This window comes from Podarcis muralis, chromosome 8 (assembly GCF_964188315.1).
Source record: "Podarcis muralis chromosome 8, rPodMur119.hap1.1, whole genome shotgun sequence".
NCBI lineage: Eukaryota > Metazoa > Chordata > Lepidosauria > Squamata > Lacertidae > Podarcis > Podarcis muralis.
The window spans coordinates 46,211,744-46,233,074 of NC_135662.1; the positions used below are offsets into that span (position 1 = coordinate 46,211,744).

A 21,331-nucleotide genomic window follows, 5' to 3' on the forward strand; every position below is an offset into this window, starting at 1 on the left:
GAAATGATATTTAATTGGGAAGACTTCTGTAGTTCCTAGCAAATTGTAGTGATAACTTCCAGTGTCTCCTTCCATTGTAGTTATGGCAGAAGGTGAAAGCAGCAGCCTCTTCCTCCTTTATGAGTAATTTTATATGTATGATATACCCTATACACCACTTCCCTCACCTCTGACAAAACACAGCATCTAGTCATAGTTTCTTTATTTGAAACTTCTAAACTCAGCAGATGCACATTCAAAGTGCAATCTTGCATTATATAATCTTGTAGTTCCTGGAACAGTGTCAGGAAAAATGAATCATGTACCCTTTCAGCTTAACTATTAAAAAGGCTCCTATTTTTTCTTAAAGTGATCGGGAGTTCTATAGTTGGGACTGCAATCTATTCTTGTTATGTAAGTGGAGGAAAGCTTTCTAAAAGCATTAATTTGAATCCGAAATCATCTTGTAGCTTCAGCAAAACCAACCATTTGTTGTGGTAAATATAGCTCTGGGGAGTTTAAACCCCACCCTGAAAATTTTCAATGTTTAAGCTTATTTTAGCTGTATTTTATGTTCACAGAGGAGTTTCTGCCAGACTTCTCCTTGTGGAAACTGGTATTTCCTTACAGAATCTTCTTTCATTTCAGTGGAATATCCAGCTACCTGAAAGAACAAATTATTATTATTATTATTATTATTATTATTATTATTATTCCCCTTTCATATAAAGATCACAGGACAGTTTATAGGATAAAAACACAAATAATGTAGTACAACAACAGACAAATTTAAAAGGTCATAGATTGTTTTTTTCTATTTAAAACATTCCTCTTCACCAGGTCTTAGGCTGATTAAACAATCTTGTACCTTTGGCTAAACTGTTTTTATATGGCAGTTCTTGCAGCACTTAGGAAACAGGAAGCATGACTAAAGCTGTAATGGAGCTATATCATAGTAGAATAGACACGCTTACACTGCAAGTTTTGTATTAATTGCTCATAGTGTTCACTAGGTTATAGTGAACAAAAATTAATGCTAACATCATCTGGAAGCTTACTCAAGGACCCTTAATTTCAATACTAAAATTGTAAATACAAAGCAGCCATATATTTTGTGGATTTGCAAAATCTTCTTGAACGCTGCTTCAGCAAGAGCCCTAATCCAAACTTCAGAAGCTGTCCTGAGTATCCTTTATGGGTGGGGAACAGGATCCTGTTAGCAGAACCTAAACTTGCCCACTCCCTGCAGGTGTATGGGGTCATCTACCTGTCAATCACCTGATATTACCATGACATGGCAACCAAATCTAGCCTGTGAGCTGTTTTAAAACATTGACAACTTGCACATGCTGTGGATAGGATACATGTGGATTTCCCTCTTGCTTCCGTTAAAGGTTTGAAGAAAGACTTGCATTCTGGGAGCACTGAAAATATTCTGGGGGTACAAATACCTGTGGTGGCATATAGGATGCATTCTTGATTACTACAGGGTACTTGAAGTGTTCATGTAGATGGTCAACATATTCACACATCCTGAAAGGAAAACATTGGTTCACTAGACCCCTTTAAAGTCCTACCAAAATAAAGTTATTTCAAAATGACTCCAGTTTAACAAAAAGTATTACATTCTGACACAAAAGCTATTTGAGTATAATGTTAACTTAAATTTCTTGGGCTACCAGGAAATATGTAAAGTGAAATACTGAGCTCCTAATAATGGAAGGAGACCATTGTAACCCAGTAAGTTTACTCCCCTCAAAAAATATTATAAATAAGAAATTGAGTGTTGTAGCTTTTCACTGTGAGAATGTTAACTGCTGCATAAAAATAAAGCCAGCTTGGAGCAGAAATGAATAGCATGGGGGGCGGGGGCGGGGATTACTTCTGAGCTCCATCATTACCGTGCTGTACATTTTAGTTACATACAGAAATGTATAGGGGGAAATACAAAACAAATATTACAAAACACTTCAAGTAGTATATCCACACACAAAGAGAATGTATGATATTGGTAAAAGGCTGTTACTTTGAGAAGTTGCTGAAGATAGAATGGACACCCCACCAATTAGCTGAGTGGTGATTTCACTGCTCATTCCAGTGATAGCCCTGACAGCACAGTAAGTTAATTGTAATATTGTAATATTTTTTAAATAGAACATTGGGGTGGGAAAATTAAACACTACAGGTACCGTATTTTTCGCCCCATAGGGCGCACCGGCCCATAGGGCGCACCTAGTTTTTTTTGGGGGGGGGAGAATAAAGAAAAAAATTTTTATTTCCCCCCAGGCGCAGGACTGCTTCAGCGCGCCCCGGTCTTTGGGCAGCAGGCTGCTATCCGCAAGCCTAGGGAGCCATGCGGGAACTCCCGCGGGCTCCCCAGGCTTGCGGATAGCTTCCTGAAGCCTGCATTCACCCCATAGGATGCACACACATTTCCCCTTCATTTTTGGAGGGGAAAAGTGCGTCCTATAGGGCGAAAAATACAGTAATCGATCCCGTAACTTGAGAAATACATGGGAGTATGATGGTTGCTCAGGTTTGCTAAGTAAACAAAGTTTCAGAAAGACTTCAGACTATGGCTGGGATTAACAACAAGGGTTAAAGGGAGGGATAAAAATGAAAACCAGGGCTACGGTTGTGGCAAAGAAGGGTAAAGCTTTGTCCTGAATTTCTCTATCAAAAAGAAGATCATATGTATGATTGATCAAAGACCAGAACCTAGGCATCGGGTCCAAGAGCCAAGACTCTTGGAGACTGTTCCAATAGGGAAGAATCAGATAAATACTACTACTAACCTGTTCTCAAGGCTACCAGATATTGAAATGTAGTCAAATATTATCAAGTGCTGTACCAGCTCACAGAGCCCAACCCCTCCAGCATGAGGACACACAGGGACTGAAAACAAAGGATACAAGCTGCATTAGCATGGCTGACAAGACAACACAACTTGTCATCCCTCTAGCCTCAAATATGCTTTGTAGTGCTTAATTCATTCCTTTAGCCTTTTAAAAATATATTTATCATAGATGATTGCTGGAAAAAGCCAAACACCCCTAATACTACCTACTTCTGCTATAAATCACATAAAAATCATGCCAACATACACAAAACCAAATGCTATGCCAGCAGCAGAAATGACCAGAAAACACACCTAGTACTTCTACAGCAGAATTTTCAAGAGCCTTACCTTGAAATTTCTTGGCCATCAGCAGCACAGACAAGTTTTCATTGACACTGCCCAACCTGCAACTATCCACCTGGACATAACTCAAGGCCTGAGCCTGCAGGAGCTGCTTAAATATCACTCTGTTATGGCACTGCAGATGATGAAACAAAAAATTGCTTAGCCCAAATAAGATCAAAATATTTGAAGGTTGGCTTAAAATCCATAAAAACTACAGCATTTTATTACAGAGACTGTATGCTGTTCTTGCCTTTCAAAGCAATGCATACTAAACTTCTGCATCCTAAAAAAAACAGCTGAAGAGACAAAACTAAAAAGAATCTGCCTGCCCTGTTCCATATGAAGGCTTTAAATTGTTTGAACAGGGTGTTAATTTTAACAATGCACACTCATAAAACAAACAAATACAGTTGTAATTAACATATCTCAGGTGACTGCCCCAAAGAAGCATGCATGCATATTTAAATATAAAATACCTAGCACTTTGGGTTTGCTAAAACTGGTTTCTTGACAATTTTGATTTGTTCCATTTTTCCCCCCTTAAATGACAATTCAGTAAATATACTTCCATAAGTTGTTTAAATTTTAAGTAGTACAAGAAAATAATTTCCAAGCAAAGCTTTGATTGTAACATTTTATCACAATTGTCATGGCTCCTAAAATAAGTTAGCATAATATTTTTTAAATAGAGTTTCCTCCCCACAGATCCATTCCACATAGTTCTGGCATCACCACCATCCTAGCCCTCCAGAGATACTTTTTGTAGGAGAATGAAGGGGATAGGAAACTTTCCTTCCGTGAATTTCCTTAAGGTTGCAGTATGTTCTTCCCTGGGAGAAAGTCCCATTGAATTCCAGGGGGCTTACTTCCGATTAGACATCTATTGGATTGCTCTGTAAATTAACTTAGGATCCCTAGCTGATAGGCACACTTTATTTGGCACTTTCTCATAAACAAATATTTCAGTTCAAGGAAATGCAATGGGAAGATTTTACCCAATCACACATTTCAGGAAAGTTCGATGGAATGGCTTCCAAGACAACTAATATAAAATAAGACATTTATAAGGAAACTTACTTGTTCTCCTGTTGCAACACCAATCCCTAATGGCGCTAAAGCCTAAAAACAAGAACAGCTTGTGACATGCCATAGGTTTCTGAGTTTTTCCAAATCCAGATATTCACAGGGGGAAAACAAAATGTAATGGTTCAGCAATCATTTCATACAATTAGAAGAAAGCTAAAGGAAATGATAGAATTATTAGCATACTTGATACTTTCTTTGCTTAATCAATTAGGTGTGAAGAATTACATAAGCGGGTGTGTGCGGCCATATGGAATATCCTTGGACTGTAACTGAGCACAGTTATGCACACAAATCCCACTGAAATCAATGGTGCTTAAGCATTACTAACTTGGGGTTGGATTTTGGCTATGGTGTACATGCGAGACCACTGGTGCTCTAATAAGTTTTGATCACACATCCTTGGCTAGTATTATATTTCTCATATAATTTGAACTCCAGGCCAAACATATTAAAGAGTGCTTGAATCACATGCATTTTAGGAGCACTGCTGGTTGGCTTGCACACGGATGTATATATTTTTCAATCTTTTATTAGCCTTCACAAATATGTTACTCATTTAAAGTTTAATGGAATATATGCTGCATGTGTGACAGGATATTGTAGCAAGTAGATGTTAATGACTTTTGACAACTGTTTGAGCCTGAACTCTGAGTGTTCTAAAGAAAACCACAAGTCAATAAATCATCAAAGTTCTCTGTTATGTAGAGAGTCCAATGCCCTGATTCAGTTGGGACAAAACATAAATCCTAGATCTACATTAGGTTGTCATCTCACCAAAATGGAAAACAACAACTCTGACCTTGGCAATGGTTGCGTGCCCAAGAATATCGTCGGGGGAAGTTGGTTCCTCGATCCACAGTGGTTTGAATTCAGCTAGTTTTGAGACCCATTCTATGGCTTCTTTCACTTCCCATCTTTGGTTAGCATCCAGCATCTGAGAATAGTTACAGACTGCATTCACTCAACTATGTCATTGAACTCAGTGTTGTAACAATGGTGATGTTGATTTTAGACAGATGGAAAGTAATGAGAATTTAAGTCAAGCTTTTCTTATGACACACGCTAGGTTCATGCTGCTAAGGTGTTAAACAATTTGAATCATCTAGTATCTGCTGGCTAGCATTTTCTATTGAAGTAGGAAGAAGTAATGTACCCAATTCTCCAAACTACACGTTTATTCCAAAGAAACAAAGTCCTAATTAACTATGACCAACACAGGACTCAAATGTAGTGAAAAATCCTAGCAGTTATGCTTTGGCTAAGACTGCAGTCCTGTACATGCTTCAGTCGGACTTGCTTCCAAGTAAATGCACACAATGTTATTACAGTGAATAAGAAAACAAAATACAATACAGTGGAACCTCGGGTTGCGAACGTGATCCATGCGGGAGGCACATTCGCAACCCGCAGTGCCACGTCTGCGCACGTGTGGGTCACAATTTGGTGCTTCTGCACATGCACCAAAACCCGGAAGTAACCCGTTCCAGTACTTCCAGGTTAGGCGCGGTGCGAAACCTAAAAACGCACGACCTGAAGTGTCTGTAACCCGAGGTACCACTGTACTAAAGATAGTGCCGGAAGAAACTTTTGGAGCGCCACATAACTAAAATGTATATTTTTTAACGTTAAGTTCATCAAAGCTGAGTCCAAAAAATAAAGAGACTCAGATTTGTCAGTATGCGCAAAGCAGGCTTCCTCAACCTCGGCCCTCCAGATGTTTTTTGGCCTACAACTCCCATGATCCCTAGCTAGCAGGTCCAGTGGTCAGGGATGCTGGGAATTGTAGTCTTAAAAACATCTGGAGGGCCGAGGTAGAGGAAGCCTGGCCAAAATCAATGGCTGGTTTCTTTCCACCCCAACATAGGTATGGATTCCAATCATCCACATGATCGACAGTGACAGGCAGCATGATATTACAACAAAACATAGCCCTAGATATGTGATATATACCAGTATATTTTCAGGACCAATCATTTCTCTAACAAGTCTGCATCTCCGAATGTCATCCTGGAGATCCGCTCCAACTTTTACTTTGAACCTAGGGACACATTTGTAATAAAATGAAAATGGCTAAAAGTTTGTAACAGCTTTTTTCTTCTTCTATGATCACTCATTTCTTTTATCTTTTATGTAACAGCATAAAAATGAGAACTGGAGAAGGGCAAGCTTTTCAAGGCTAAACTCAAGTCTTTGCTTGCCTAGAAGGAGCTAATATAGACTCAGTTTAGATCGCGGCAGAATTAATTTGTTTTAAACCTGGCCCATCATGTGCTCTACACCTTGTTGCAGGCCTAGAAGACTTCTCTCCCACAATATCCTTGTAAAACACACCCACAGGAACTCGAGGGATTAAGGCCTCCTACTCCTAGACTCTCTAAAAGCACTCCTGATGTCCCTTTCTACTTTCTCCCAAAATTTATCATGAAATGTTACTTTTTAAGGCCTGCTCCAGGAGCCTTGATTACTTAACTGCTGTAGTAACGATGTTCTGAATGCAAGGATCCTGGGTTCTTAGAAATGATCTGCAAAGTGTGAGAAACTATATTTCCCAGGAGTTTTGGTGCCCACAATGTTGCTGCCACTTAAGACTTCTGAAGGAACAGCCTTTCTTATAGGCACCTCTTCCAGGTGTGTGTATATATATTTGAAAGAATGGGAAAGGGGTGTCTGTGGCACTGAGGAACACTGTTGTTAAGAGATGAACTAATTGTGAACTGAGACTGAACTTGTGAAAGACTTGGTTTGGGCTCAGAATTAGCCCAGGAGTTCCAAACTGGAAAAGTTTATACTCTACTCTCCAACTCTGAACTTCAGAAGCAATATGAATGAGAACAACTGTTGTTCTTTCAAATGTGTGTAAAAACATCTCGTGTAAATCCATGCCAACCGGTGGACTCGATGAGATGTGAGCATGAGTAACTTGATGTAGGACTGAGTCCAATGCCCTGATTCAGTTAGGGTGAAACGTAAATCCTAGATCGACGTTCTAGGTTGGTTTCTTCACACCCTAAGTTTGTGTGTGCACAGGAGATACAACTTGCCTCCACTACACATGTATGCATATGCTCAGATACCCCAGCAATGCAGAACAAAGGGACCAGCTGTGCTGCTCACCTGTTTGAGGTGTAGGAGGACAGTCATTCATTGATTTCTTCCTTCAGCCCAACAATTGAGCTGAGCTGTCAAAGCTGACGGCAACAACTTTGCTGTAGTGGTTGGTTGTCCTCACCTAATCGCCCATCACCTGTGTTGCTGCTTCTCACCAGGAGGGTGGGTATGCGGGATGTGGCAGTTAAGGTCTGTCCAGTGCAAATGCACACACTGCTGGTACATTTGCACCATGCAGGCCTTGCCCCTGCCTTGCCCCTACTCCCTACCTCCCATGAAACAGAAGATATGCAGGCAGCAGGTGGTCAGGGGAACTACCAACCATGGCTGCAACTTTTGGATGTACTGCCTGTTAGAATTCCTGCTCCGTGATTGCAGTCATGGGATTGTTGTCTTTCACATGACGGTGTATGTTTTGACTCCACAAAGTGGAAAGTGACGGACACAGGATGTTTGTGTTACTGTGTTACTGTGAAGTGGGACTATTGTCCTTTGTTCTTTCTCTTTGCTGTCTGATGCTAGAGAGAGAGGGAGCCATGTTGCAGTGCTCCGTGTGTGTTTATATGTAAATAAAGTAGATTAGCCAAAATGCTGAGTTGCTGAGGTCTGTTATGCAAGCTGCACAAGCTGCGGATCCCTAAGCGTGCCGATGTCTGTTGGCATCAGTCGCTGTGATGTTCGGGCTGAAGAAAGCTTTTGAAGCTCCCGAACGAACGACCAGGAGGGAGAGAACATGCCAGTCGGGCATGTGTCTCTGCTAGGGTCCTACTCGAGTGTAGGACGAGCTCCTGACAGTGTCTGTATGTACATAAAGCAGCAATTGTCTAGCCCACTTTGGAATCAAATCAATAACTTCCGACAACAAAAGTAAGAAAAATCATTTTCTTTTGTCGTTTTCCTGACAAACCAGAACTTGCCTTATAGAACTTACATATAAACTTATGTATATCTTATAAAACTAGAAGTGAAGTATTCAATATAAATTGACTATACCTGGTCCAACCATCCTTCAGCGCTTCAGTACAAAGCTGCCAAGAGAGTTACATCTGTCACACACACACATATAGCACACGTGAACAACCATTTGTACAAAAGGACTCTTAGCCGAACGGACAGAATCTGTTGGTTTTTTTGTCTCGTCTTTCATAGCAGCGTATTTCACAGGTTAATGGTGAGTTCACTTGCTTAGCGTGATTTAAGATTTATTGCTTTTTAGGTTCACCCGTCTAGAGCAGCCTCTGCAAAACTAGTACCCTCCAAATATTTTGGAATGCAACTCCCATCAGCCTCGGTCAACACAGTTATGCTGGCTGGGGCTGATGGGAGTTGTGTAGTTCAAAAACATCTGGAGGGCACCAGGTTTGCAAAGACTGAAAAAACAGGGAGCGAGAAGAAATTGTCATTTCACACAATCCCTGTATGTGTACAATACAAGTGTGTCTATCCACACGGCATGCAGTATTGAAGGGAGAGTCTATTCTGGGAGATCTGTCTGTCACAAAAGAGGGGCAAATGCATCATGGGAGCAATATCTACTTAAACCGGCGTTTCCACACATGGACCATGATTCATATAAATTGTTCTATGCACAGCAGGAGAAAGAACAAACCCTTTAAGACTTGTTTCCATATCCCACCCACATACAACAGCCAGGGAAAATTGGACAGATTTGCCCATCTCTGCAATTTCGTTCCCCTCTCAGTTTCTCGTTTTTAGTCCTAAATTTCAGTTCTCCACATTTCAACACTTTTCAATAATAATAAAAAATCCTTGTGAAAATCCAACAGCATTTAGTGCATGTCTCCTAATTTGCACCTTTTTGAATGCAATCATGCCTAGAAACATATTTTTGTAAAGCACTCCCTTAAAATAACACATTTTTTTGAATGTTATTTTCATTAATACATGCACTTTTATGGACACAGTATCCCAGTATATGCATTTTTGCACACATTACTTGGTTTTAAAAGGTCTGAACGGTGGCTGTGTTTCCATTTGCATATTATTTTGGAAACTCTGCATTAGTAAAGTTCGTATTTTAATGCAAACTGGATCAAATTTCTCCTCCATCCCTAGTGTGAACCGGTCTAAGAGCAACAGTGACCCATGTGCATGCCAAAAAAATGACAATATCTGACAGCTGCATTTGAAAATGGAATTTGCTTCTGACTCTTCCTCTGTACTGCCTAAAGCAATTACGTTTGTTCATCTTTTGTGCATCTGAACTCAAAGCAGAAGTCTAAATGGAAAGAGTGTGGAAGAACCAAACCTGTTTCAGTTGTTGGTCTGGATAGCCTAGCCAAGCACACGATGTGGTATAAGCTGGGTAGCCGTATTCCAACATTTGTTCTTCTACAAAGAGGCAGAACGTCACCACCAGCAATTTAAATGAAATTTCCTTGCGACGGAATCACTACCCTGGGAAAACACATCTGGATTCCCTACAACAACTGGACACTAAAGTAAAAATGTTTAAAAAGACCTTTAGGATGAATGAAAATCCTGGGTTCCCACAGGGTCATTTCCCACTGCTTTGCCTGAAAGTAGCTAGAGTTTCCAAACGCTGCCTTTAAAGAAGGGCTGAGGAACCACCATTTGTTGTTGGATTCGCAACTCTCCTCATCGCCAGCCAGCATGCCCAATAGTCAGGGAAGGTGGGAGTCCAACAACATTTGGAGGGCCACAGACTCCCTGTTTTAAGAAGAAAGAAAAAGAAGGCTATGTCGCTATGCATGTGAGACATCAGTGGCCGTTTCCCATATCAAGTTTCAGAATAACCTTTTGGGATGCAAACTAATCATCAACTAACAGCAGAAGGAAGAGTTGTTCTGCTTACCTCTTTGTTTTTTCCCCACTAGGCCACTTTGAAGGATTGCTAGTGAAATGGAAAGTGAAAGCACAATGTTAAAACCAAAATGCAATGTCATTCCTATCTTTATTTATAAAGAGTGCTATTTTTATAAAGCAAAATTACATGGCACTGCACTTGCTGTACAAATAATTACAGGGTCTATACTCTGAGCTGTTGTTACACTGAAGCCTAAAGTATGAGCCATGAAGTACAGTTCACAGTTTAAACCTCTGCTTAGCCACAGATTCACTGGTAGCAGGGTGTCATAGGTAAGGCATTCATTTTCAACCTCAGTGCCCTGCCTCCCCATTTGGAATAATAATAATAATAATAATAATTTTATTTATACCCCTCCCATCTGGCTGGGTTTCCCCAGCCACTCTGGGCAGCTCCCAACAGAGGACTAAAAACAGAATAAAACTTCAAACATTTAAAACTTCCCTAAACAGGGAAGAGATGGTTGTAGTGGGCTGCTCTAAGAACAGTTTAAAAGTTTACTGAGCTAATGGAGGTAAAGCACATTAAGTACAGTGGTACCTTGGTTCTCAAACGCCTTGGTACCCAAACAACTTGGAACCCAAACACTGCAAACCCGGAAGTAAGTGTTACAGTTTGCGAACATTTTTCGGAAGCCAAACGTGCTCCGTTTTGAGTGCCACGCTGAGGTCTGTTTGTTTTTGCTATTTATTTTGCGTTCTTGTTTTTGCGCCTTTTTTGTTTTGTTTTTGTGACTGTGTGGAACCAAGTTCAGCTACTGATTGATTGTGTGACTGCAGTACATTGTTTATTGCTTTCATTTTATGGATCAATGGTCCCGTGAGATAATAAAATTCATGTTAAATTGCTGTTTTAGGGGTTGTTTTTAAAAGTCTGGAACGGATTAATCCATTTTGCATTACTTTCTATGGGAAAGCGCACCTTGGTTTTGGAATGGACTTCCAGAACGGATTACGGTAAGTTTGAGAACCAAGGTACCACTGTACTGAGAAAAAGCACTCTACTTACTAATTACTAATTACTGAATATTAAATTTCTGGACTTGGTTAATAGAAAGAAATCAGTAGGGCTAACCTAGTAAGTGAATGTAGGTTTTGCGGCCTATAAAAATAACTTACTGAGAGCTTCTTCTTCTGTCAGGGCATCCGTAATATATCTGAAATCTATGCAAGATAACAACTGTTTGGGATCCTGGTAAGGAAAAAGGAATCAAATTGTTGTATTATTTGAGAAGTGAAACACCATGTATGATTAACCCAGCCCAAGAGACATTTTCCATGCACAGAAACAGGTTTGTGTGTTCAGAGGTCTGTTGATGCATGCCCACCTTTGCTGGCTGTGACCAGAGCAAGATCTGAGCCACAACGTCCTACTCTGGAGATATCCTGGCACCTTACAATGGTGGAAGCAAAATAACAAAAGGACCAAGATTGAAACCAACTGTGAATTTCAATGCCGATATTGTTGCACACATACAAAGCACACCGATGCTCTTCTGTACTCTCCCACTGGGTGGCATTGGTTTAAGTTCAATAAGTTTATTGTGCTAGCTGAAGGCCAGGACAAAAACCATATAAACACAAACAATAAAAATATAGAACAAATCCTCTGCTTAAACCAACAAAACAATGCAAGGGCAGCATTGGTAAAGTGGAACTTTGCTCAGCCAGGGGTGTAATCTGATGTGGCACATGAATTGAAAACCACTGATCTTTAGAATCTGGGTTTGTATAGACACAGGACCTCGACACAGCAAACATTCATTGAGAAAGCCCTGTGCATAGAGGCAAATGCAAACAAGCAGCATAACAAGCTGCAGAATTGACATTCAAATGAGTAACCTGATGCAACAAATCCCCAAACATGCAGGCTGTAGAATTTTAGATGTGGATCATGTATATATATTAGCCTCTTGGAATAGGGACCTGCCAAACTTGTTCGTTATAAAGTGCTCTGTATATAGATGGTGCTCCAGGAAAACAAATAATGAAGATACACTAGATTACTTTTTGAGGACCAAAATAGTACACAAATTTAAATAGCTATTTGCTTACTTTTCTTTGATTACTTAAGCTTCAAATGTTTAGTGATATCAAATTACACACCAACCAACTTAAAAACAACATAAATATGGATTTCTATTGTAATATTGACAATCAAGGCATTTCTTTCTTACTGCACTTTTTTTTTAAATGAGCACTATAAATGCCAAATAACATCTGGTATAGCATTTGTTCGTGGACAATTGTTTGCACAGCAATGCAGGAAGCACAGAGATGGCACGTAAACTGTGTAGTCCACAGGACTCAGAAGACTTTGTGGATTTTTGCCACAAACTATTTAACTAGCGATAGGTCGTAATTTGTAACCAGAGCTTTATACCATTACTTTAGCACAGCAAGGACATGAATAAACAATTAATAATACAGTTTTTTTTCTTACCATGTCAACAAGCAGTTTCCAGAGTGGCTTTAAAAAAAATGAGAGAGAGATTGAAATATTTAAAGTTGCTATGTCAGGTGTGAGGGAGGGGAGGCCTGTTGTTGGACTCCAAGTCCCATCAGTTGCAGCCATGACTGACAGCCTGAGATGATAGGAGATGTATTCCAACAAAATCTGAAGGGGCGCAGGTTCCTCATCCCTGTGTTTGAACACTTATAGCAGTTGTTAGGGTAAATTAACAGGTTACAGAAAGACAACTGCTTGTATTCTCTGACATGCGAGCCAGGAATTGTTATGAACTGGTGCTCAGGTTCCATTAAGTACAACACCTGCATTTTGTAATTGGGTGTTGTCATTGCTGTTAACATGCTCTCTGCAGGGGCCCAGGATGCTGAATACACAGGTTAGAGGCTGCTTGCTTTCCTCTGATAGGCTGGCCAAAGTGATGAGGGGCTTTCCCCTGTCTGTGGCTAGTTCCCCAGTATTTTAAGGAGCACCTCTGGATTTTTCTTACACTCTGCATGTATTTGGCCATGGCAGGATCATTTTTATTACTTGGAAATCATTCTGTTTCTACAAAATCAATTCTGGAAGCATCTGAAATGCTTTACTTAAAGAAATAACACATCCCTCCATATATCCCAAATGGCTATAGATAGGTAATATTTAAGAAAAGATGGACATATTGTCAGATTTCCAGCTATTGAAAAATCTCATTCTGTGGAATGCATGTGGTAGGTAGATTTCCCCCACCAATATTTGCACTTGATTAATATGACTAGAGAACTGAACTTAGAGAAACCTGGATTCAAATCTTCACTCAGCCAAAGCAGGAAATCTTGCATCACTCCTTATTCCTCAGCTTTAGTAAATGCAGATGACTTAACTAAAACTGAACACCCACTGTGAATTATTTGCACAGTACTTTGAGGATAGGATACACTCGATCACAGATGTCACTGTGGTAGCAGTCAATAACAGGATGCATTATGGGAACTGACTAGGCATTTCCATTTGGATACTTTGAGCTGATGAAGCCTATGAATGCTGGCAAGGTATGGAGTGCTACAACCTGCCACCTGTTTGCTCAACCTTTGCCTCTCATGGCTACTGAGAACTGGCAGGCCTGGGCAGCTCAGTTGGTTAGAGCATGGTGCTGATAATGCCAAGGTTGCAGGTTCAATCCCTGTATGGGACAGCTGCATATTCCTGCATTGCAGGGAGTTGAACTAGATCGGGGTAGGTAACCTAAGGCCGGTGGGCCAGATGCGGCCCAATCACTTTTTCAATCTGGCCCGCGGACGGTCCAGGAATCAGCATGTTTTTACATGAGTAGAATGTGTCCAAATGCATCTCTGGGTTATTTGTGGGGCTTGCCTGGTGTTTTTACATGAGTAGAAAGTGTGCTTTTATTTAAAATGCATATCTGGGTTATTTGTGGGCACAGGAATTCATTCATCCCCCCCCCCAAATATAGTCCGCCCCCCCACATGGTCGGAGGGACAGTGGACCGGCCAACGGCTGAAAAAGGTTGCTGACCCCTGAACCAGATGATTCTCAGGGTCCCTTTCAGCTTTACAATTCTATGATTCTAGGAGAGAGATGACTGCGCGTCTCAGCTGCCTTGAAGGAGGTAGAGATGCAACCATGCCTTGGAACTGATCGCTGCTGTCAGTGAGCCCCTTTGAAGGTGCGTTTTTACCCGTCAACTGATTGGTGCTAATAGCACTGCTTCAAACAGCTCGCTATGAGCCCTGCTATGTCCATTTGAAGGTATGGTTTGCACCAGTTCTGGCTATTCCTACTACTGGCTCCAGTCATGACCACTGGTGGGCAACAGCCACCCACCACACGTGTGTCTCTTGCAGACAAATCTGAATCACAGAATATCAGTGATATAAATAGATCAGCCACCTGAAATTAGGAAGATTCCTACCCTTCCATTCATGGAAAAACAGAATAGTTGGGAGGTGGACTAAACTGTGATAGTCTTGTCCACTTGTGTCCAATCTATTACCTTCCCTTCCTGTTTGGCCCACAAGTCCCAGACCGCATTCAGAATAGCAGCCGTGGCTAAATGCACAGCTCCTTTCTCAGGACCAATCTGTTGACAAAAGGATGTTGTCAATATATTATGGTAGCCATGAAGAGATAAGCATGACAAGACTCTCCCCAAAGGCCTACAAGGTATCTAAAGCATTTAGAATAATCTAGCTAAGGCAGCCTCCTTGCTTGAAAGATATCAAGAAAAGGTTGAGCAAGGATACCCTTTTATGGAATAAGCAGCTACATGTCTCCTTGCTGTTCTGTAAGCCTATAATTCTTGGTTCCCAGACTTCTGTGAATACATATATGTATGGAAGAAAACAGTGAAGGGGAGTTGTATGACACGTTAAGCCAAACTACCTTGGAGAAAGACTGCGAACCATGGAGGCTCCCAAAAGATGTTTCACAACCACTTTGCTCCTCCCTGGTCAATTTTACCACCATGCAAAGATATGGTTTAGAACGCCCTCTGAACAGGGACTCCTGGTTAAGTTCTTTCCTCACTAACTGTAAGCTGTAACCAAGAACAAACCTTGCCTCCCCAAGCGAGCATAAAACTTACCCACTTGCACTGAGCTTAGCTCTGCCCATCACAGAAGCAAAAGGGACTGGGGAGGAATGAAGTGGTTGAGCACTCCTCTCCAGGATCCCACACATTCTTGGTAAGTCAGAGTTTGGCTTTCCATGTCATGCAAATCAGCCCTTTGAGATTTAGATAAATTGAGGTCAATTCTATTCCAAGGCGTATTAAAGTACAGCTAGTATTTTCCAGCACACCCACCACAAACATATACATTGGCTTGTACAAAACCATAACATGACAGGTGCAACTCACTTAGCAATGTCCCTGCATTGTTTGGGGTTTGTACAATAGTGGCATTTAGTGAATATTTGTTGAAAATGTGTAAGTTAATAAATGGGACTGAGTGAGAGCATTTGACGTTGTCACAAATACAAGCAATGTTGAACCTAAGTCTTAGGTTGCACCAAGTCAGCTCTGCTTTACTTGGTAATGAATGTCTGATGGCAGGATCAATACCTACTGCATTGGCCCAAATATAAGCAGCACTTTTTTTTTCAAATTCCGAACATGAAAAGTTAAAAGTGCGGATTACAAAAATTGGCTTTTACAGTATCGCTGCTGAAACAGACATACGGTAAAATAGGAACAAAAAATAAATAAAAATTTTGCCGATTTGTGAGCTTGAGACTGTTCATTTGCCATTTACGGGTGTGTGTGCCTGCAGAATTGTAGCAACTGAACAGCAATTTGCGATTTTAGCAATTGTACGGTACCCTTTGCGGGTTTGCAAGATCAAAGGCTTAAATTGGCTTGGAGTTACAATTCTACCAACCACAGCGATTTTCAGCCTGTAACCCAATTTTAAGGGAGCGGCTTATATTCAGGCCAATACTGTAAATAAATTTCCAGTTATTTTTTCTTACACGGACACTTTTGCATTCATGTGTTAGCCTTATTCCAAAATGCTGAAAAGTATCTTACCCATCTGAGTTGCCCATCACTGGTGAGCTGCCGGTAGAAACCTCGAAAATCACAAATTATTTCATCCAAGTCTTTATTGACCACATGAGCAGAGAGTGCATTGACTGCACAGACAACTGCAAAATACAACAAAATCTTGAAGGGTTTTAAATTGCAAATGAATCCAGGATTTTAGTGAGCTGTGAAAATATTGTGTATTCATTCCTTCAAACCCAAAACAACTCTTGAATGAAATCCTAGAGCGATGAAATACCAGTTTGGCCAGGGATGACTGGTTAAATCACAAATTGTCCTTGGCATTTTACTTCTACCTTTCTGCACTTAGCATGAGGTGGACAACAAAACTATGTAAAATTACAGTATGACAAATACAGGAGGAGGATTAATCCTAAAGCCACTTAGCTCAGCTAGGAACTTCTTGGAAGGCAGGTTATAAATCAAGTAAATGGGAGTGGCAAATAATGAGGCCAAAGGCTTGTCTAAACATATAGAAAGTGCCATCAGCTCTCACAAGGAAGGGAATTCCAGTCTGGGTGCAGTCACAGACAAAACCTTCCATGTTCCTTGAAAACACTACCCAGATATTGACAGGGCTTTTCTGAAAATTCTTATACACAATTGGCTTCATAGGGAGGCAGGCAACCTGGTCATTATTAAAGGACTGCTAGTGTTTCAAGAGAACAAATAACAAATTTAAAACATTGTAAAAAAATGTATAAATTGCTGTTGGAATGGCATTTGAAAGATGAAGAGGTTAAGTTGGTTATGATACATTGGGCCAAAGATTTTGGTTATAATATACAGCTAAAAGACTGGGAGAAATTACGGAAAGAAGGAAGAAAATTTACTGCATGCAATGCTTTGAAAGAAAATGTAATCAAAATGATGTATAGATGGTATATTACACCAGTGAAATTAGCTAAAATGTATAAAATTAGTAATAAATGTTGGAAATGTAAGGAAAAGGAAGGACCTTTTTAACATCTGTGGTGGGAATGTAAGAAAGTGAAAGGCTTCTGGGAAATGATTTATAACGAGATGAAAAAGATGGTGAAATATACATTTACCAAAAAAAGCATTTTTACTTGGTATTGTAAGCACTGACATTAAAAGACAAGATAAAAAACTGTTTTTACATGTGACAACTGCAGCAAGAGTATTATTGGCACAGAAATGGAAGGAGGAAGAATCACCAACAAAAGAGGAATGACAGATGAAGGTAGATTGAACTAATCAGATTTTGTAAAGCAGTTCCTAATTTTGGCAAGAAAATAAGAGAACTCCAAAGGGATTGCATGCCATCAATTCCTTCCTAGCAGAAGTGGGATAAGGTAGGGTTTCGGTGTGTATACAGAAAGTATCTGCATGATGCATAAGCCAAACTCCTCTTACTTCAGCTGAGGTGAACAGAAGCAGTAAAGGATATCAAAAGAGAACTGTAAATCATATAATCCGATTAGGGTTATCACAGCTGTTTGATCAACATCAAGCCTTGCAACTCATTTACTAGTGTTAATAGCTGCAGCAAGATACTGCAGTGGAGTGGAAAGGCTTTTAAGGATTATGATTCTGTTGTTGTTGTTGCACTGGGCCGGAAGGAACCGCAGGTGGCTAAGACGTTACTATACTAAGCAGAAACCCAAACTGATGGGAAAATTGCTCAGCAGTTTGCATTGGCAGAAGATATGCGGGAGCAGGAGAAAGTAGCCAATATGTTTCTAGAAGATAATAGTAGCTGATATTGCAACTGTTGTGTGTTAAAACCTTTGCTTTAAATCTGATCATGTTTGCAACATTTTACATCACCATTTATACATACACACCCTGGTAAATGATAGGATTTCACCTGCTGCTTGAGAGTGCTTTCCAGTTATTCCTTAAATGTAAAGCACACCACTGATGATGAACATAGGAAACTTTTAATGTGTTTTAAAAGAAGCAAAATTTATCCAGGTTGAACTCTGTTGCTAAATGGCATGCAAATCTACACAGATAACTAGATCAGAATAAATTTTCAGGAGCAGGAGAGTACACATTATCCACAGAAGTGGCCATTGTGTGTGTATGATTAGAAAATGGCATGAAATGTAAGTGGCGTTTTTCCAGGAATGTGCTACAGGTCTGTAAAGTGCATGTGGCAAGATCGAAACGTGAGAGAACATTAAATGTGAGAAGAGATGGGGCAGTTTGCATCCAGTTATTCTGAAACAGACACGTGTGAGGTGAGGTAACTTGCTGGCTAGAGCTGATGGGAACTGGAGTCAAATAACCTATGAAGGGCCACAGTTTCCTATCCCTGTTTTACAATAAATATTAGGTTCCAGATGCAGCAGAAAGGCATCAAGGTCTATATTTACTGATTTAAAGTCAAGACCACACGAAAACACAATTTGAAAATATTTATTTATCAGATAAATTTTATCTGCAGAACCAGAAGGCTCTTACACCCATAGGGGCTGTTATTTTCACCTGGTGACTGAAATTCTTCAAAAAAAGGCCTACAGGTTCCCCAGCCCTGACACCTGGTTGGTTTTTAAGATACCACAAGCTTCATTTTTTGCATCAACAAATATGGCTGCCCCTCTGGAAGTAGCCAGCAGGTGGTGATAGAGTCCACTAATGGCAGCCCTTCATAATATGGGATTTATGTTTAACAGCTTCTTAACTCTATGGTTTAGTCCAAAGGAATGCAACAACTTCACATCAGTGCTACCAACCCTGCTGAGTGCTGGCATTAGCATGTTTGAGCTGATGTTCAGGGAAAGAAGCTTTTAAAATATCATCATGATTGCTGAAAAATATCATCATGATTGCTGAAAAAATGGAGGGAGGCTGCTTAAAGCAACACTCTGGTAACCTGCAGTTGAGAGCTGCAAGGATAGCTTGCTATTAAATGCCATGCCTAAGGCAACAGGAAATGGCAAGAGTTTTGTAGGTACCCATAACATTGAAGTAGCATTAACACTAACAGAAGTAATGAAAATTCTCTAACCCTTGGCCAAAAGGCTTCAGTGCTCTATGGCTTTGCAGAGGAGGAGTTGCAATACATGACTTATTAGTACAAAGATCAAGAAAGCTCCTGAACTTAGATTTCCTCTTGGAGGCCCTTTCCGATGAGGAATTGTCATTCTCACAACAGATGATTAATTTAAATCAGAGGGAACATGATAACTTACCCACTTCTGTCCCTTTGCCCAGCGTAAATGTTAAGCCATAACCTTTGAGCCCGTCAGGAGCATCTGTTTCTATTACAACATAAACTGCAGAATAATCTGGGTCGGGGTGCTAAATGGAAGAGCAAAAACAACCAATATTGATGCCAGCAACACACACACACACACGCATCTACATCTGGCTTCTTACATAGACATCTTCACCAACTACAATTTTTCTGAATAAGGGTTGTTATTTTTTTGTTTTAAATCAAGAGGTGTAGTGTATCTCTTTACTATCAGTTGTAGGAAAGGGCAGTGGAAGCCTTCTAACAGGAAGCAGCAACTTTTTCTTCATTAAGAAATTTCCCTATGAATTTACTAACAATAAAAGGGAACAGTGTAGTTCCATATAGAACATGATGCAGTTTCTCCCCTGTGGGTATGGCGGTTATGGTTTGTGTTTGTTACTATGGTATGTATTTTTGGATTTTTATATTGTAAACCATCATGTGATCCTCAGATGAAGGGCGTTATAGAATTTTAGTTAAGTGGTGAAGAGGTGGGGGCAGTCAGGTACACTTGCCCCAGCCTCAGAGGGATAAGCTGGCCACCACAGCACTGGACATGGGGGGCGGGGGGCAGCTGCCCCCCCCCAGGTCAGGTAAAACAATAGAAATACTTAACTGACCAATCACTTCGGTTCTGCCCACCCAACAAAAGTCTTGCCCGCCCCTAACAAAGTCCTGTCCCCCCAACAAAAATCCTGGCTATGCCCATGACACTGGATGCTTTTTGGTTTGAGTTTATAACTTTATTCCAGCAAGATTCCCACGCGGGGCCTCACACAAGCTTGCACGGGGCTGATAATACCTGTCATGAAGCTATTTGCCCATTCAAACCTAGCCGCGTAAAGGGACAAGCAGCGTGGTGTCTAAATCACGACAGATCCAAGAGCAGAGAAAGCAGGAACACGTCTAAAGTGACCGACTAGCATCCTAACCCATTGAAAACTAGGAGATGCAACTTCCGCAGCTCCGTTGAGCTTGGGAAAACGCCCGAGGGAGGAAAGCAAGAGAGGCGCGCGAGCCCAATCGGCGAGATCTAGCGTGGGCGCCCGAGGTGGTCTGCCCGGCTGGAGCCGCCGGAGATCCGGCTGCGGCGCGGCACCTTGGCAGAGGGCGCGCTCGGGCGCAGCGCTTACCATCGCGTCTGAGCCATGGCGGGCCAGGGACGTGGGGAAGCGGACGTCGCTCGCGGCCAAACCCAACACCCTCCCTCGGCCCATCGCGACAGGGAGCCTCCGGCGGGAGTTCTGCGGGAATCCGCTTTCCGCCGACCCCTGGGATCCCTCCAGGACGCTGATTGGCCCGCGCGGCGCTCGTGGGCGGCCGCATCCGAGGGGAGGAGGTTGGAGGGGGAAGCAAATGCCGAGGAGGCTCGAAGAACAGGGAAGAGCTAGAGAGGAAGGGGCGGCCCCACAAGTTGGAGCCCCACAAGGCGGAAAGAGGCTGGCCGGAATCCTGGCGGAGTTAGGGTCGCGCTGCGATGCAACTCCAAGGGGGTAATCGCGTCGCGTTTGCGCTTATCCTGGAGCGCCGAGGCTAGCTTGACTTGCGCCCCTGCGCAACTATGCCTTTTTCACCCATTTTCCGCCCTGCCTCAAAGAATTCTGGGCGCTGTAGTTTCTTAAGAGTTGCTGGAAGTAGTATCTCTGCGAGGGATGAACTACAGGGCCCAGAATTCTTCGGTGCTTCCAATGTGCTTTAATGGGGTTTGCGATTGAACTCAGAAAAACAAACAAACCTGTTTCTTTAATAGCATGCACAGGCGCACTGCAATGCTAACTTTCTCCCAAACACACGCCAAAAATGGATACTGTTTCTCAGGTTTATTATGGCATAACCTTTTGTGGACTTACAAGTTTATACCATAATAAATGTGTTACAGTACAGTGGTACCTCGGGTTAAGTACTTAATTC

The 21,331-nt window shown here is 41.3% G+C and overlaps 1 protein-coding gene across 3 annotated transcripts; it reads right to left on the reverse strand.

Annotated features, from left to right (window-relative positions):
• Nucleotides 1-185: 185 nt before the first annotated feature.
• ENOSF1 (enolase superfamily member 1) lies at nucleotides 186-20,936 on the reverse strand. Of its 3 annotated transcripts, none has more exons than XM_028737234.2 (16): nucleotides 20,554-20,928; nucleotides 19,374-19,482; nucleotides 16,198-16,313; nucleotides 14,665-14,751; nucleotides 12,648-12,674; nucleotides 11,324-11,396; nucleotides 10,194-10,232; nucleotides 9,627-9,709; nucleotides 8,351-8,385; nucleotides 6,200-6,287; nucleotides 5,049-5,183; nucleotides 4,241-4,282; nucleotides 3,167-3,296; nucleotides 2,775-2,874; nucleotides 1,431-1,512; nucleotides 186-643 (listed from the first exon to the last, which is right to left on the reverse strand). In XM_028737234.2, exons 1-16 carry the CDS (start codon nucleotides 20,635-20,637, stop codon nucleotides 533-535), a joined length of 1,341 nt encoding a protein of 446 aa, XP_028593067.2. In that variant the 5' UTR covers nucleotides 20,638-20,928; the 3' UTR covers nucleotides 186-532. The 3 variants fall into 3 exon arrangements, 2 of the variants coding, with proteins under 2 accessions (XP_028593067.2, XP_077789234.1); XR_003707631.2 differs by having other exon boundaries at nucleotides 575-643; nucleotides 1,431-1,552; nucleotides 20,554-20,936; XM_077933108.1 differs by lacking the exon at nucleotides 12,648-12,674 and having other exon boundaries at nucleotides 20,554-20,933.
• Nucleotides 20,937-21,331: the final 395 nt, after the last annotated feature.

Bases quoted from the DNA above. Each gene is read 5' to 3' on its own strand.
- ENOSF1 (XM_028737234.2), bottom strand. From the start codon at position 20,637: ATGGGCCGAGGGAGGGTGTTGGGTTTGGCCGCGAGCGACGTCCGCTTC. The intron at 14,752-16,197 runs GTAAGATACTTT...TTTTGTCAACAG, and splicing joins GTGATGGGCAACTCAGATGG to ATTGGTCCTGAGAAAGGAGC. The intron at 12,675-14,664 runs GTAATAGATTGG...TTTTTTTTAAAG, and splicing joins GGGCCAAACAGGAAGGGAAG to CCACTCTGGAAACTGCTTGT.